Source organism: Copidosoma floridanum, unplaced genomic scaffold (genome assembly GCF_036245765.1).
Source record: "Copidosoma floridanum isolate Cflo_tuat_1 unplaced genomic scaffold, Cflo_Japanese_pri ptg000027l, whole genome shotgun sequence".
Taxonomy (NCBI): domain Eukaryota; kingdom Metazoa; phylum Arthropoda; class Insecta; order Hymenoptera; family Encyrtidae; genus Copidosoma; species Copidosoma floridanum.
Window position 1 is genome coordinate 8,567,529 of NW_028321904.1, and position 15,616 is coordinate 8,583,144.

The 15,616-nt window shown below is 30.5% G+C and overlaps 1 protein-coding gene across 1 annotated transcript in view; it reads left to right on the plus strand.

Moving 5' to 3' along the window:
* Window positions 1–2,429, plus strand: part of Pus10 (Pseudouridine synthase 10) — a 245,449-nt gene extending 243,020 nt beyond the window's left edge. Inside the window, exons 5-6 of the mRNA XM_089595730.1 lie at window positions 1,404–1,529; window positions 1,625–2,429. Of these exons, the coding sequence (XP_089451856.1) occupies window positions 1,404–1,529; window positions 1,625–2,256 (758 nt within the window). The 3' untranslated portion in view covers window positions 2,257–2,429. The remainder of the gene's footprint in view (window positions 1–1,403; window positions 1,530–1,624) is intronic.
* Window positions 2,430–15,616: the final 13,187 nt, after the last annotated feature.

The window sequence follows — 15,616 nt, forward strand, 5'->3', positions numbered from 1 at the left end:
CGTATAGTAGATTTTTCCCAATTACGTCCGGACCTTAAAGGGCATTTTTTAACATAATGCCTTTACTTTTGCAAATTCAATAACTATTAGAAACTTTTATTCATAAAGTTTATTATGAATTGCTTTACACCTTGCTAAAATGCCATGTCACGTGACCTATTTAAAGCATAAAAAAAATTACTAGCAGAAATAAAAAAGGTTTCCGCAGTCAGGTGATGGAAAGCTTGCCAAGTTTAAAATGCGGCTATAAAATAAGATCTGCACTCACTGACTAAAAGTTTTTCCCCCATTATTTCATATTTTAAAACAACAATAGTACTGGTTTAAATACTATATAGAAACGCAGTAAAAAAACTAGCTTTCTGTCGTAAGATATTTACCTTATTTAAATTTTAAAATAATTGTAATATAGATTTAAAATTATGCTTTAAAACTTCACTAGTTTCTGTTAATCTTATTATTTGGTAAACCATTAATTTTGTTGATCTCATTACTTTTGGAATCTTTTGTTTTTTTAAATACTTAAAACAAGTAACAGAAAAAATACCATATACATCTTAAAGGATACGTGACATAATTATAGTTTATGTTTTTAAAATAACTACTATATTACATGCCAATGTATTATTTTAGAAGTCATGATTGTTTTGCGATACATATCAAACCTATTAAAACTCGTCTAACCTTGTAGTTTAGAATAAAGTTATTTTTCTTTTTTCATGAAGATTTCACTTTTTTATTGTCGACTTCTGAAATCGACTTGTTATAATAGATGGAAATTGAACATATGTGATCATCAAATTTCATAAATCATTATCTTATTTAAATAAGACTGGTTTAGTTTATATCAATTTTCTATTCAAAGTTTCCTTTCTTACATTCAAGTTCTTGTAACACTTTAAATTTACCCTAAAAATAAACTAGAAAGATTTTCGGCATCTCTTAGCTATTGTTTTTTGGACCATACCTTAATAATTGGCATGAAACTTAAAGTTTTGTTGACACAATATGTTGACCTTTTGTTATACTGCCATGGTAAAATACTCCTCTGATAACTTGATACCTTTGACCATTTATGTCTGCTTTAGAAGTAGGTATTGCATTTATTTTTAAGTTCATCTTTTGAACTTTTTTATGTCCACACAATGCTTTTTTTCATGCGTGGTTAGATGAACTTGTCTTATTTTAAAAACAGATGCTGTTTTTAATAGCCTGGTATTTAAAAGCATAAGTTAAAAATTTTTATATCATAACAAGTTGTTTTAAATTTTTTTTTTTGATTACTTTTATTACCTGTAGGTTTAAGAAGTACTATCGCTAAAAAATATTGTATCATATTTGCATATATTATTCAAAGAATGACATTCATTATTGAATTTAATAATTTTTTTTTTGTATGACAGGTCGTTACGTAAAATATTCACGCCGGCTCCCTCAAACGCCATGGCTTGTGCATGGAAAATATAGAACAGAAACTTCAGTTCAAGAATTAATATGTTTACCACTCCTGACTTATACCAGAGCAGAATGTAAGTTTTAATGAATATTAGTTTCATGGCTCTTTGAATAGTTTATGTATATAAAACATTTTTACGTCTTTTTAAATTACTTTCTCTTTCTTTAGCTCTTAAATTTCTATCATCTGGCAGAGAAGATGTTGATGTGAGAATGTTAGCACCTGGGCGACCTTTTGCTGTCGAACTTGTCAATCCAAAAATAACTAGGATCACACAGCATCAGTTAGGCTGTCTACATGAAGAAATTGTAAAAAAAACTAATAAAATTCAAATTACTAATGAATTAAAAATATTAGCAAAAACAAATTTAAAAATTTTAAAACAGGGAGAGATTTCTAAATCAAAGTCATATCGAGCCTTATGCATTTGTAGGAAAAAAGATTTAAACCTTTTTTTCATTAACAAGCTTCAAACAATGAAACAGTTTAAAATTATCCAAAACACACCTATTCGAGTTCTTCATCGACGAACATTGTCTCCTAGAGAACGTACTATTTATGAAATTCGAGGGCGCTTGGCTTATCCACATGAGTTAAACAGTTTTTACCAGCTGATAAAAGGAATTTCAAAACGCTACGTTTTCATCGTAATCGATCTTAAAACTCAAGCTGGAACTTATATCAAAGAGTTTGTTCATGGAGATTTTGGTCGAACATATCCCAATCTTTGTTACTTACTTCATACGGAAATCGATCTAATAGCACTTGATGTCACTAACATTTCGGTAAAATGGCCATAAAATTATTTTCAAGTCCAAATGTAAAATATGTAAACGTAATTAAATATATTTTTGGCAAACATTAGTGCAAATGTATTAGAATTTTTTTTTTAATAGAAACAACACTCTTTTTTTCTAGTTGTTAAGATCTTAATACGCATTGTAACTCTATAAAAATAAAAATAGTCTTGAGAACAAAAATAACGTTTACATCGTCAGTTGGATTTACGTTACATATTTTTGAATCTAAAGTTGTATAATAAGAAGCATAACTAATCGTGCATAAACTTTGTCTATTGTGTACCAGTAATACTAGCAATGAAACTATCTTGCGCAGATGCAGAATGACTTTACTATTTTTCTCTTTGCGTTCAGAACAGTAAAGAGAGAACTAAGAGCGCCGATAGCATAGTGGTTAGCATGCAATCTTCCTAGCCAGAGATACTCGAGAGGTCGTGGTTTCAAATCCCGTCGAAAATTATCGAGATTTTTTTTGGTGTTTTCCAATGGGATGAGTATCCAGGATGCCGAAACACCACTTATCTGATTTTGAAAACAAATAATCTGTTTTTCTATTAAAGTCTGTAACTTCAGGGGCTTTCTTTCCGAGGACTGCCAATACCTGGCCAGTTTATCGGGTAAAGTCACCATTAGTTACAAAAAGGTCGATACAGCGAGTTAGATAGTTTATTGGAAAAATATCTTTCCATTAAAATTTGATAATAGCTGGGGTATACTAGAGATAATTGCTGCGCCCTGTAAATAGCATCTAGCAGAACGGATGACTGAGTCGTCTGAGAAGCACTTTGCAAGAGGCCCGCACGAAAGACTCGCTCACTAGGAAAAAAGGAGGGTAATTACGGAAAAAAGAACTAGGAAGATGAAGATTAGGAACATAAGATACGTTAAAAGCCTGCGTTTACGTGGAATGTAAATATAATATACTATACTATAGTAGAGAAACAGCTTTCCTAACTGTTTTCCAACACAAGTCACACTAATTTGAACAAGTAAAGTTTAATCTGTAGTTAAATATGGTCGTTGTTGTTTTTAATCAACTTAATTTATTTCTCTCACTGTGAATCTTTCTGACCCTCATTTAAGACTTCATGGATTTCTGATATTCTTTTTACCTCTGTAGTGACACTTATTTATTCATTTAGTATTTTTTTTTTTTTTTGTATGAATAAAATAGTCAACAAAAAACATATAAAAATTATAAATTAGAGTGCGTTACTAGAAATGATTTTTTTAATTAATACCGTACTAGTTATAAAAATTTTTTTATTTTATGTAAAATATGCGTCATTTTTTTACTAAATTTTCGTTAAATAGATTTTATTTATTGTTATTGAAAACGAAGAAATTGTAAGGGTGTCTGTACATGGGCGTCTTAAAGTCTTAAGAGTAAGCAGAAGCTTGGTTGGCGGTACAGTTTCAATCCTACATTGTATCACTTAGTGTTCTGTCTTAAAATAAATAGCAACATAACTTTTGGCTACAAATTAGCAGAGTCATAAGTGCAAAAAATGCCTGTCAAATCATCTAACCTTTATCGTTTGATTCTCGTTCTTCTAAGAAAAAACACAATAGCGTAAATACTTGACTATTTTTTTTAAAAATTAAAAAAGCTAAATATTATTTATTATTTCTTGCTAAATAATCAAGAAATCAAGTCTTAAAGAATATTAGTCTCTGAAGTTTTAAAAGAAGCAAACCGAGTGTCTCAAGAACCAAGTGACAATCTTATTGTTACTTTGAGGATACAAGATAAGCAAGGGTTTGTAAACTTTTTAGAAAATCGACAGACACATTTGATGACTTATTGTTCATAGTTAGACCAAAAAATACAAAAAAATCTGTGTGCGCACACCGATATCAGCCACAATTAGTCTTTAACTCACATTACGATACTTAACCACTAGTGGTTGTATTAATTTTATCGTCATTAAGAGTCAGTCTATCATAAGTGTCAAAAATAATAAAAGAAACTTGCAGAGGATTGTGAAATCATCTGATTTCTTTTATTTTTTTATTAAAAGCTGGTAAAAGTGATTATAGAAAAATTTTAGAAAGATTTTACTCTAAAAGAAATTTTCTTCACTGCATTGGATGTGTAAGTAGCAAATTATTGACAGTATAGGTAATCACATACATGTATAAAAATCTGTATTTTAAAACTTTCTTGTTATTCAAACATAATTACTTAACATAACTATTTCTTGATAGGTTCTACCAAAAATTTGCTCATTTTTTATGATTACAAAGGACGAAATTTATTTCTGAGCCTACGATGATGATTGCAAAAAGTTTATTTTTGTTAAAATTTGGGCAACTAGTCGCTATAGCGATGGTAGGGTATAAAGTAACAGCACCACTGGAAAAATGATAACGAATAAAGAAATAAACATTTCACAACTAGAGCTAGGGGTGCTAGATAGTCCAAAACTCCTCTTTGTATTTTAGGAGATAAAGCATTTGGATTGAGTGACTTTATGATGACACTATTTCCAAGGAGTTTCTAAATACAGGCAATCAAGAGCAAGAAAAATAGTCGTGTGTGCTTTTGCTAAGTTGACAAATACCTGGTTGTTTTTAAGAAAACGCATAGAAACTTTGTTGCTTACTACCATTGCAATTATCAAGGCCTGCGTTTGCTTAAAAATTTTTTTAGTAATGTGTTATGAAGATGAAATCATCACTAAATCAGTTGGTTTTGAGGTAAAAACTCGAGAGCAGAGTAAAGTTGCTGTTGAAAAATATAATTGTAATACAGCTGTTAGAAAAAGGGATGACTTAGCTAATTATTTCGTGGCAGAGGGAGCAGTACCTTTCAAAAGAGAAAAAGCTAGTAGTTGCCATTTTTAAAATACTGGAGTGTATATAGAATGTCAATATGTGTGATCATACAGCAAAGTATGTATGAATAAAGAATGTATTTATAAATTAACCAAAGCCTATCTTTACATTTAAGTACGTACGTTTGTATACACAGTATACTAGTAGGGCTTCGCCCACCTACGTGCCAACTCCCCAGAAGAAACAAAATACCAATAACTTAAATTTTCAATTCAATTTTTAAGCAATGGGATCAATTAGTTAAAATTTACAAATAAACGATGTATGTAAAAAAACTAGGATTGTCATGTAACCATATGAATTTAAAAAATTTTAGCTTAGGTTTTAATTTCGAAGAATATGTAATGTAATTGAATTTAAAAAAATATAGAGACCCTTGTAGTAAGGGTTTAACCGATGATAAGCAGAATCATGCTCTTTGACACAAAAATCTAATTTTTGAATTTGAAAATAAATCTTGTAAATTGTTTAGTTTACCGATTACTGTGAATATTCAATCAGAGTAGAATGATCATTTTAAGAAAATAACATTTCTAATGAAAATGTTTAAATGGATCTACGATTGAATAAATCCTGATTAAATAAAATTTTCAAAACAATATGTAAAAAAAAAAAAAATCTTTATTCATGGTTCTTTTGGTTCAGGAAAAACATTTTTATACAAAACTTTAATACATAGCTTCATTTTTCTTGTTAAATAAATGTTATTGATGGCATGGACTCGTGTTGCCTCAATATTTCTTTCTAAAAAAATAACTAGTCACAGACTTTTTTGTTTGAATTATCGTTTTTTTTTTGTCATATTTTAATAGAGTAAAATAAGGTTTTTATATAAGCAGTAATGGCCCAGAAATACTATAAATATTTTTACAAATCAGAAAAAAAAAATCAAATCACTAAAAAATGATAAATCACGGAAAACTGATAATGTATGCTTGAAAGATTTTTTTTAGAAACACATGAATTGTTCACAACAGAATGTTGTCCTCACTTCCCATAATAAAAACACAAAATTTTTAAACAACGAAATTCTTATTCATATACCAAGAGAAATGAACACTAACTGTAGCATAAATTATAGAACTTATAAAGGAGTTGATAAGTCTGGCAATGATATCCTACGAACATATAAAGCAAAGTCGCAAAAACCGTTGTTATCTCTAACCACGAAAACTACTGAATCAATCTAGTTGAAATTTTGCATACTTGTTCTCAGCACTTCCTACATAGTTTTAGTGTAGTTTTTTTTTTCATAAATTAAAACAATAGCAATAAATAATCTTAAAAATTTGCAAAAATACTCTAGCTTTTCACTTTAGTTTAATAGGATCTACTAAAAAGCGTAGAGGTAAAATCGGAGATACCTGCAACAGAAGAAAGTGGATACTATTGTAATATCCCTAAAAAATTATTAATTACCATAAAATTTCACCAGCATTGCATTATGAATAGAGTTGTGAGTCTTGCAGCCCAGTATTATGGCTACCGATGACAAATTTCTACAATAGACGTCTCTATCCAAAGATCAATTTGCTGTAACAATATTTCAGGGCCGTTTTTACAACCAATTAGGTGCTACAAGAGTCGATTTTGGGCAGCTACGTCGGCTAATCAGCTTCCTCCTTAATAGTTCATCTCATTATCGTACTCATGACGGTATATTCCCCAGGCCCACTTCTTTTACTAATGGTAAGCTGTTGAATATTCAGGGAATGACCCAAAGATAGGATATTCTTTGGCTAGTGTTGTACCTCCCTTCAGCATAGTCTTTATACGCAGAGACAACGTATACATGACAACGTAACAAATTTGACTAAAATGAAAATAAATAGAGAAATAAAAAAAAATGAAATAAAGGAAATACAAAAGAATGAAAAAAAAAGTAATGAAATTAAATATGAAAAAAAAAGAAATGAAAAAAAAGGAAATTAAATGAAATAAAATTAAACAAGAAATAAAAACGAAAAATTAAATAAACGAATAAAATGTAAAGGAAATTAAAACAATAAACCAGGGGGGATAAATGGGTCATGGGACCCACGGTAAGAACGAAGTTCTTTAAACATGACATGGGTATAAAAACACAATTTCTCAGGTAACAATGGGGTCGCCAGACCCGTAGGAAGAACGAAGCTCTATCAACGTTAGTACTGCATTCATGTAGTTCACTAAACAAAAACTCTAACAACGAATGAAAAAGAAAAGAAAAAGAAAAAATAGCTCAGTACTTACGATGGTTGAACTTCGTGGGTACTGTATGTATGCACGACGTTCTCACGAAGTTCAACCATCGTGAGTACTGAAGTGTTTTTTTTTTCTTTTTTGTTCGTTTTTCAAGTTTTTTTTTAGTGAACTACATGAATGCAGTACTTACGTTTATAGAGCTTCGTTCTTCCTACGGGTCTGGCGATCCCATTGTTACCTGAGAAATTGTGTTTTTATACTCATGTCATGTTTAAAGAACTTCGTTCTTACCGTGGGTCCCATGACCCATTTTTCCCCCCTGGATTATTGTTTCAATTCCCTTTATATTTTATTCATTTATTTCATTTTTTGTTTTCATTTTATTTTATCTTTTATCTTTTTTAATTTTATTTTATTTAATTTCCTTTTTTTTCATTTTTTTTTTTTTCATATTTTATGTCTTTTTTTTCATATTTAATTTTATAATTTTTTTTTTCATTCTTTTGTATTTCCTTTATTTTATTTCTTTGTTTATTTTTATATTTAATCTTATAATTTTCATTTCCTTTTTTTGTTTTTGTCATTTCTCGCTTTTTTTTTCAATTTATAAAATAGTTTATTTATAAGAGTAATTATTAGCATTACTGTAATGCCAAAAAAACCTTAGGTTTAATAAGAATTGGTCAGTATTTTATGCATCAAATGCATAAAATACAATTATTTAATGCGTAATAACGTGCCTTATTATATTTAATCTACATAACCATATTTATGCTAATTAAACTTTTTTTTTTTTTTTTTAGATGTATTATTTAGAAAACAAATACATAATTTATCATGAATTGAATGTTTTATCAGTGAATGCATATAAAAATGGAATATTATAGTTACGAACAACACGATAAGTACAAGAAACCGAGTATTCTATAATTGGCAGCGCTCGTAGCAGAGTGGGTAAGGTACTGGACTCATGTGCAGAAGGTTGAGGGTTCAAATCTCTGAAGTGGAAAGTGTTTTTTTTTTTTTTTTTTTTTTTAAAGAATTGTAAAAAAAAAATTTTTAAGTTAAAGAAAAATTATTGTGAGAAAATAAAATAAAATTTTTTTTTAAAATTAATTGTTTGGGAGTGTGAGAGGGAATGGTGGGCAAAAGTGTGCAAAAGAGTAACACGGCATGGTTGGCAGATATACATATATAGTGGGGGAGGAGAAGTGTGTAGAGAACAGTAGGTGAGGAGGACGGAGTAAGGGGGGAAACTTGAGAGAAAGAGTCTTCGGGTGAACCACTTCCGTTTCAAAAAATCTGTCGTTTTTAAAATTCCAGCCCCCTGAGTACGCGACATAAAAAGCTTCGTTCTAAAACTATCTTTAGGGCCCGCAAAAGTCTTAACCATGCTGGTAGTCACCATAGGGCGAGTTGGAAGGAAAACTCTAAATGCTTAAAATGCTTACAAGTTTAGGCGTCAAAAAAGTGATGCAAAATATTAATTGAGGCTGAAACAGCAGCTTCAAAATGGACAAAACTGTGACAGTAATCACATAAATTTTCTTGATTTTGAAATAGGTAGAAATATACGTATTTGTTATTATCGTGGCGATTACAAATAGAGAGATTACGCTTCAGAACTTAGTCGATCTGGTAATGAAGTTGTAAAATCAATTTTACAATCCTCCTTAGCATTAACAAGTATTTAATGGTGTAAGCGACACACGGTACTTTTTAGCATCACTTCTTACGGCTTATTATTTGACCAAATAAACTGCATGAATTACAAACAAGAAAATTTTTAATAATGTGTTCAGTTGTTCCAAGAAATGTCAAGAATAGATATACAAATTTAAACTGAGAATGTCATACATTATGTGTTAACACCATACGGTGCTCCATTCAGTGAGTCTTAGGTGAAGCCGAGATGGGGGGCCACTAGGATTACAAATTACAAAATTATTTAAATATAGCATTGCAGCTAGAAATGTAATTAGTAAAAAAATTAAAAATAAAGTTTTAACTCCGAAGATACCTTTAAATACTAGAAATACATCTTTATTACTCTTTGTTCTGTAGCAAATTTGATTTTCTTCAGTATTAGCATTTTCTATGACCATTAATATTAAATAAATAAATCCTAATGCCAGAGTTTTGACAAAGTTGGTTTATTTATTCTCTTATTATCAATTATATGTCGCTTTATCAACATGCAAAAGTAAAAATGCATAATCCATTTCAATTCGTTATTATAATAAATGAAAAATAGAAAATATTGATTTCTAAAATTTTTTTTTACTTATAAAATTATGTTTAATAAAAAATTTCACAAAATGATTTTATCTCCAAGTTTAAAAAAAAATATTATGAAGATTTAGATGTAAAACAAAAATGTCCTTTTCAAAGTGAAAATTGTAAATTTTGTAGTTCACGACAAATTTTTCGATCCAGTTATGATCTGTTTGGGAAAAACAAAGAAAACGAAGTACTTCAGAAAACTTTACTTAATTATTGAAGTGTTTTTCGTGAAACGTAGGAATAATGGCAAGAACCTGGATTTAGATACATAAATAGTTTATTAATTGCATATTGCATTAGTAGAATTTTATTATGTGGTAGAATGATACTTCCTCAACTACATCATTAATTTTTTTTTTTTCAAACTCTAATAAAAGAAGTCACTAGCAGAATATAAGCATTACCTTATAGGTGAAATGGAATTTTTTTTCATATTCTCTTGTTGATGTGAATGGGTCATAATCATTTTATCTGAAATAACGGAGAAACGTATCGAATTTTTCAATAAAAGTTTGTTCCTGTTATGTAGAGCCTTAGAGAGTTATTTAAAATAAATACTTTATAATAATAATGGAAAATACTCTCTGATTATGTAGAGGGTTGGTTAAAGCTTATTGATAGATTTTTTCGAAAGTTCAGCAAGAAAGTGGGGAGCCTGTAAATTTTTTTGAAAATTGTGGTGCTCGGTGAGGGCCTTTGAATTTTTTTTAAGAATAGTTGGGGGCTGTGGGAAATTTTTTTTCTTTTTTTTACTTAGACTCATTATAAATCCCATCATTTTTAGACTATTTTTAAATTAAATGAACAATTAAATAGTATTTTTAGAATATGAGTGTGACAAAAAAATTGAGAGAAGTAGATATAATATGGAATGAAGCATCAATGATTTTGAAGAAAGCTTTAGAAATTGTGTATGGAACAGTAAAAAATTTGCGTGAGCTTAATTTGCCCATCTCTAAGTGAATCGGCCCCCATTCGAGTTAAGCCACTTATTAAAAATTAATTTTTTTTATTTATTACATTCTTGAAAGAAAACCCTAAGGTATCTGGGTTTTTTCTTTATACTGTGTATAATTGAAAATTGTTTGTCCTTCAATGATCCTCTTTAGGTAGATAAAAAAATTGTTTTATTATTTTCTATGTAAAATCTTATGATCTGTCTCAATCTACAAATATAAATGGAGGTTTCTGTATGTAAACTGTAGCTTGATCTTTAAATGATCTTGCAGATTTTTTATGTAACATACGAGGTAGGTTAAAAAAATAACAAAAACTATTATTTCTATCAAAAATGCTTTTTTTTGTGTATATTAATTTTTTCGCTTTTAAAATTTGCCTTGAAGTTTTTTTCATTTTTGAAAAAAGGAAAAAGTTACAGGAAGATATGCCTGGCAAGTATGGAGGCTAAAGCATTGTGACTGTTCTATTTTAAGCCAGAAATTTACAAAATTGTATGTTCAAAGTTGAAAAACTTCGGAACAAACTTTAGTGCCACTCGTTTAATATCAAAAATACTTAAAAAAATTGTATGATATCAGCCAATAATCAGCAACTTCTCTAATTGTGATTCAACGATCGTTCATAATTATTTCTTCTACTTTTTTATGTTTTCATTAGTTATTGATGTGCTGAGGCGTCTATGGCGTTCGTCGTCTGAAACGTCCCTACAACCTTTTTGGAATGCTTATGCCACTTTTAAGCTCATTTACCACTAACTACATTTTGTTTCAACAAAAGAAATATGTCAAAGTCAAAAAAAAGTCTAACTTTAGAAGCTACCACAGGCAGAGAAATAATAAGTGCAACTGCATATTTTATCGTAATTCTGAGGTATCTATACCAACAAAACAAAAAAAATTTCATGATTGGACTTTCCAAACTCGCAAAAGTTTTGAATTTCTGTCATTTGAACATACCTTGTACATTGAAGCATTTCTGCCTGTAGCACACCTCTAGGTTACTGACGTTTTACCGCACACGTTCCCATTGGAATTTTGACAAAAAATTCCTCAATCGTCGTAGAATTCTACGTAAATTTTTAAAATAGGAAAAGACCTAAAAGGTATATTTTTTAAGCTATATTTTAATAGATGCATCCTGATTTACAGAGTAAATGACCGATTTAATATTAGTAACCTTGAAAAAATGTGCAACAAAAGTGAATTTTTCAGTTACCTTTATCCCTGACCTCGTCCTGCTAGTCTCCTGTATGCCGCCCCATCTCATCATGCTGCAGTGCTACACCAGCAGTGAAGTCCACTTTATACCTCCCCGTATCGTACCGCGTTCCTCTATTCCATGCAAATCCTTTTTCCTTTACACCACACTGCATCGCATATTTTGAATTTTAAAAATTTTATTTCTTTTAACAAATTCTAAAAAAAAAAAAAAAACTATTTTTAAACAGGATTTGAACTTTTAGCTCTTACACACTAGCCGTAGCCCTTACCCACTCTGCCATGATCGGTCCCGATTGGAAATTCGACACTTCTTCTTATGGTGTGTGTTACACAGGAACACGCTTCTTTCTTGCCCCTCCCCTTTGTATTGTGCGTGTAATACGTGGCCACACTATGGTGGAGCTCATGACTGTGGCGCCTACTGATTGGTTTCCGGCGTGGCAGCCGAGAGCTCTGCTGTGCCTGCTGACGGGCGCGCAAGCTAGTGTGAGCTAGCCAATCATTACTTCTTGACAGTTAGTCTAAGACATTTCATTTTAGCTTTTTATTGCTGTCTCGCTTTGTATTTCTGATTTGCTCTTCCGACCAGTGCACCGAGTCCTTTGAACAGCAAGATACTTGCTCCATTGATTCACAACTCTGGAATAAATAGCGTGCCGACAGCACTGACAGTTAAACAACTGTACTTTGCTACTTTCGAGTTCGCCTTTCTGTCGATTAGGATTAACCCACATGTTTATTCTTCTTCCCCAGTTTACTCATACTCACACATCCACATTAAAATTGGACTTTTTCTCGCGATAGTGAAATTTCTCGATTGTGACTTGTTTTTTAATAAAAAAGGGTTTTTCATTCTGTAATTACCAACTTAGACAAAAACAATTTAGAGCAATTGATTACGCTTGTTTTAACATGAACTGGAAAAAAAGGTGCTATAGGACCAATAAAAGCCGAGATACAATACTTTCAGTTTTTTACGCATTCTGGCAGTTATATTTAATTCTTATACTTTGGACTGGCACGATTTTTTTGCTGAAGGTTTATTGTATCATAAAAAATTATTTTTCTATAGAAATCTTTTTGCCTGTAACGACTAATTAAAGTAGTGTTGACTTGCGCGTGAGCCGCGATACTTGAGAAGCTGCAGCCAGCAATGCATTGCACATGCCTTGTAGCTCGAAAGCGTTAATTGTGCTATTAAGAATCTAGGCACAACGTCGAAAGGCTCTATTAATCGCTAGCTGCAGCTGCTCAAGTCTCGCAGCTCACGCGCTATTTTACACTACTTTAATTAGTCGTTACATGCAAAAAAGATTGACCAATTCTGTAAGAGGATAATTTCCTATGGTACAATAAACCTTTAGCAAAAAAAACCGTGCTGGTCCAAAGTCTAATAATCGAATATAACGGCCAGAATGCGTAAAAAACTGAAAGTGTTGTATCTCGGTTTCTGTTGGTCCTATAGCACCTTTATTTTCAATTTATGTAAAAACAAGCGTAATCAATTGCACCAAACTGTTTTCGTCTAAGTTGAAAATCACAGAAAATACGGCTTTAGACTTTTGGTTTTTTGTTAATGACTCTTTTATTTCTTCATTTAATAAGTCCAGTTTTTTGGGTAGTAAACGTAATTTTATTACTCACTGACTTCAAAAAGTTGGACATCGATGCCATGCTCAAGACACGTTTTATACAAATTGAAATTTTTGATTAACAATTGCCAATGTGCTGCCATTTCTTAGCGTTCAATAAAAAATATACTAATGTCTATTAAAATTTTGTTTTTTATTTAATTTTGAATATTGCAACATGTATTTTCATGCACTTCAATTTTTTTGCATTGTTCGACTCTCTGGCTTGTTTAAACAATAGAAAATATTTTCTAATTTTTTCTTAACACTTACTCACTGTGTAAAATTATCAGGTAAACAACTTTTGTATCAAACATTTTGCTCCAAAACCAAAACTTTTCGAGAAATTTTATAAAAACTGAAAACAAGCCTTTTTTAAAGTTATTTTGCGATGAAAAACAACGACGCGTATCTCAATCGAAGTCGACGGTTTAGGGTGTAATGCAACGTATTTTTCTTTGCATTTTAAGCTAAATATCGAATTGTTATAAAGGACCACCACTTTTCTTGATTTTTTTTGCCTGGCACCCTGACTAACAATAGGTTGGAATCTTGTATTGTTTCTCGTGGATTTGAAATCTAATAAATTGCTGTAAAACATGAATTAAATACGTGGTTGTATCGCCTAGGGTAACGTCACGGTAAACAGTGTTGCTTATATCTTATTTTCAGTGCTAATTCTCATTTACCGTTTATTAATGAATTTGGGTTGGTTATAAATAACAGTAATAAAAAAATGTTTATTTTATAAACTAATTTTGTTAGTTTAACGTTTTTTTCATAAACTTAGAAAAGAGTGTATTTTAGCATAGCAGCTTCCTTTTTATTAATTAACATTCATAAGCTTATCATCAATTCGTTACTTTCAAAACAAATAATGTATTGTTAACTCAATTTTCTTACATTTTACAAAAACTTTCAAAAATTACAAAAAAATTGTTTGTACTGTATTAATACAATAGCTTATTTTTACTGGATTTTCTTCTTTTACAAGTTTTCCTTTGTGATCGAGGTGATTTACTAACGTAAGGGCGTTGATCACATAGTTAGTAGGGGAAAAGTTTGACTTAAAGCTCAGAAAGGTGGAAGGAGCGCAAATATATGCAGCAGCGCTGGAAATTATTTTTCTTATGTAGGTGTACTTACAAACAAGCTTTTACGCATACTTAACCCATTCTTTCTCGTATTATTAAAAAAAAAGGAAAAAAAATACTGATCGATTTTAAAATAAAACAGGTTCATCTTAAAGTGATCTTTCATTCTAACAAAATTGGGAGATTCATGCACATTGCATAAATATAATTTTAAGTGATTTTTACATAAGTTTACATATTACATTGAAATTTTTAAAAATTGAATAAGTGAAAAAAGGTAAAGTTTCATGATCTGCAATTTCTTTTGGGTATTTCTTATGACATTTTCAGTACAGTTTTGATATTTGAATAATGTTTAAAAAATATGTTTTAAAAAATCTACGTCTGATGACCGTCCTGAATGAACATTAACTGGCATTTAAAACTATGCTGTTGAAAAAATGGGTACTACAGGATAGTTTGTCATAATTTTGAGTTACAATTACACTTGAGGTATTAAGTATGGAGTAAGAATAAGTGTGTAAGCGTATGTGACAGATGTGAGCGTAATGTCGGAGATGTAAACAGCGTGGTTGGTACTGAGTTCTTTTATGATCATCGAAAGATTCGATGAAACAGCAAGTTTTATACTGGCCAGCCTATAAATCGTTTATACTGTATTATGCCATAATATATTATTCACAAATAATTGTTTAGTTATTAAATATTAAAGTATATCGTTTCATAAAATGTATTTTTATACTTATAACTACATTATTTACCACATAATTTTATAGAAGTGTAACTTCATGCTTTGGTATCCAAACACCCATTGTCAACTGATTTGATGTATCACGTGAACAGTACAAACTAATTAGTGGCCCAGAGAGCTGTTTTACAGTTATTGATATCATACTATCCTGATATCATCTTGCATGTAAGCTAATACGTCAAAGTATAGTAGAACTAGTTTTTCGGCCCAGGAAATTCTGACTAGCTTGAAAAATAGAGTAGTAGTTTCAATGTGTTTTAACAAATTGAAACAGAATCTAACAAGTAGAAATGTCAGCAAGAGCCCCAAAAAAAGGGCAAAAATTGCCAAAACATGCTTTTCGCATCCAGAAAAAAACGGGGGAATCGTATATAAAAAAGTATCGGGTGAAACAGATGT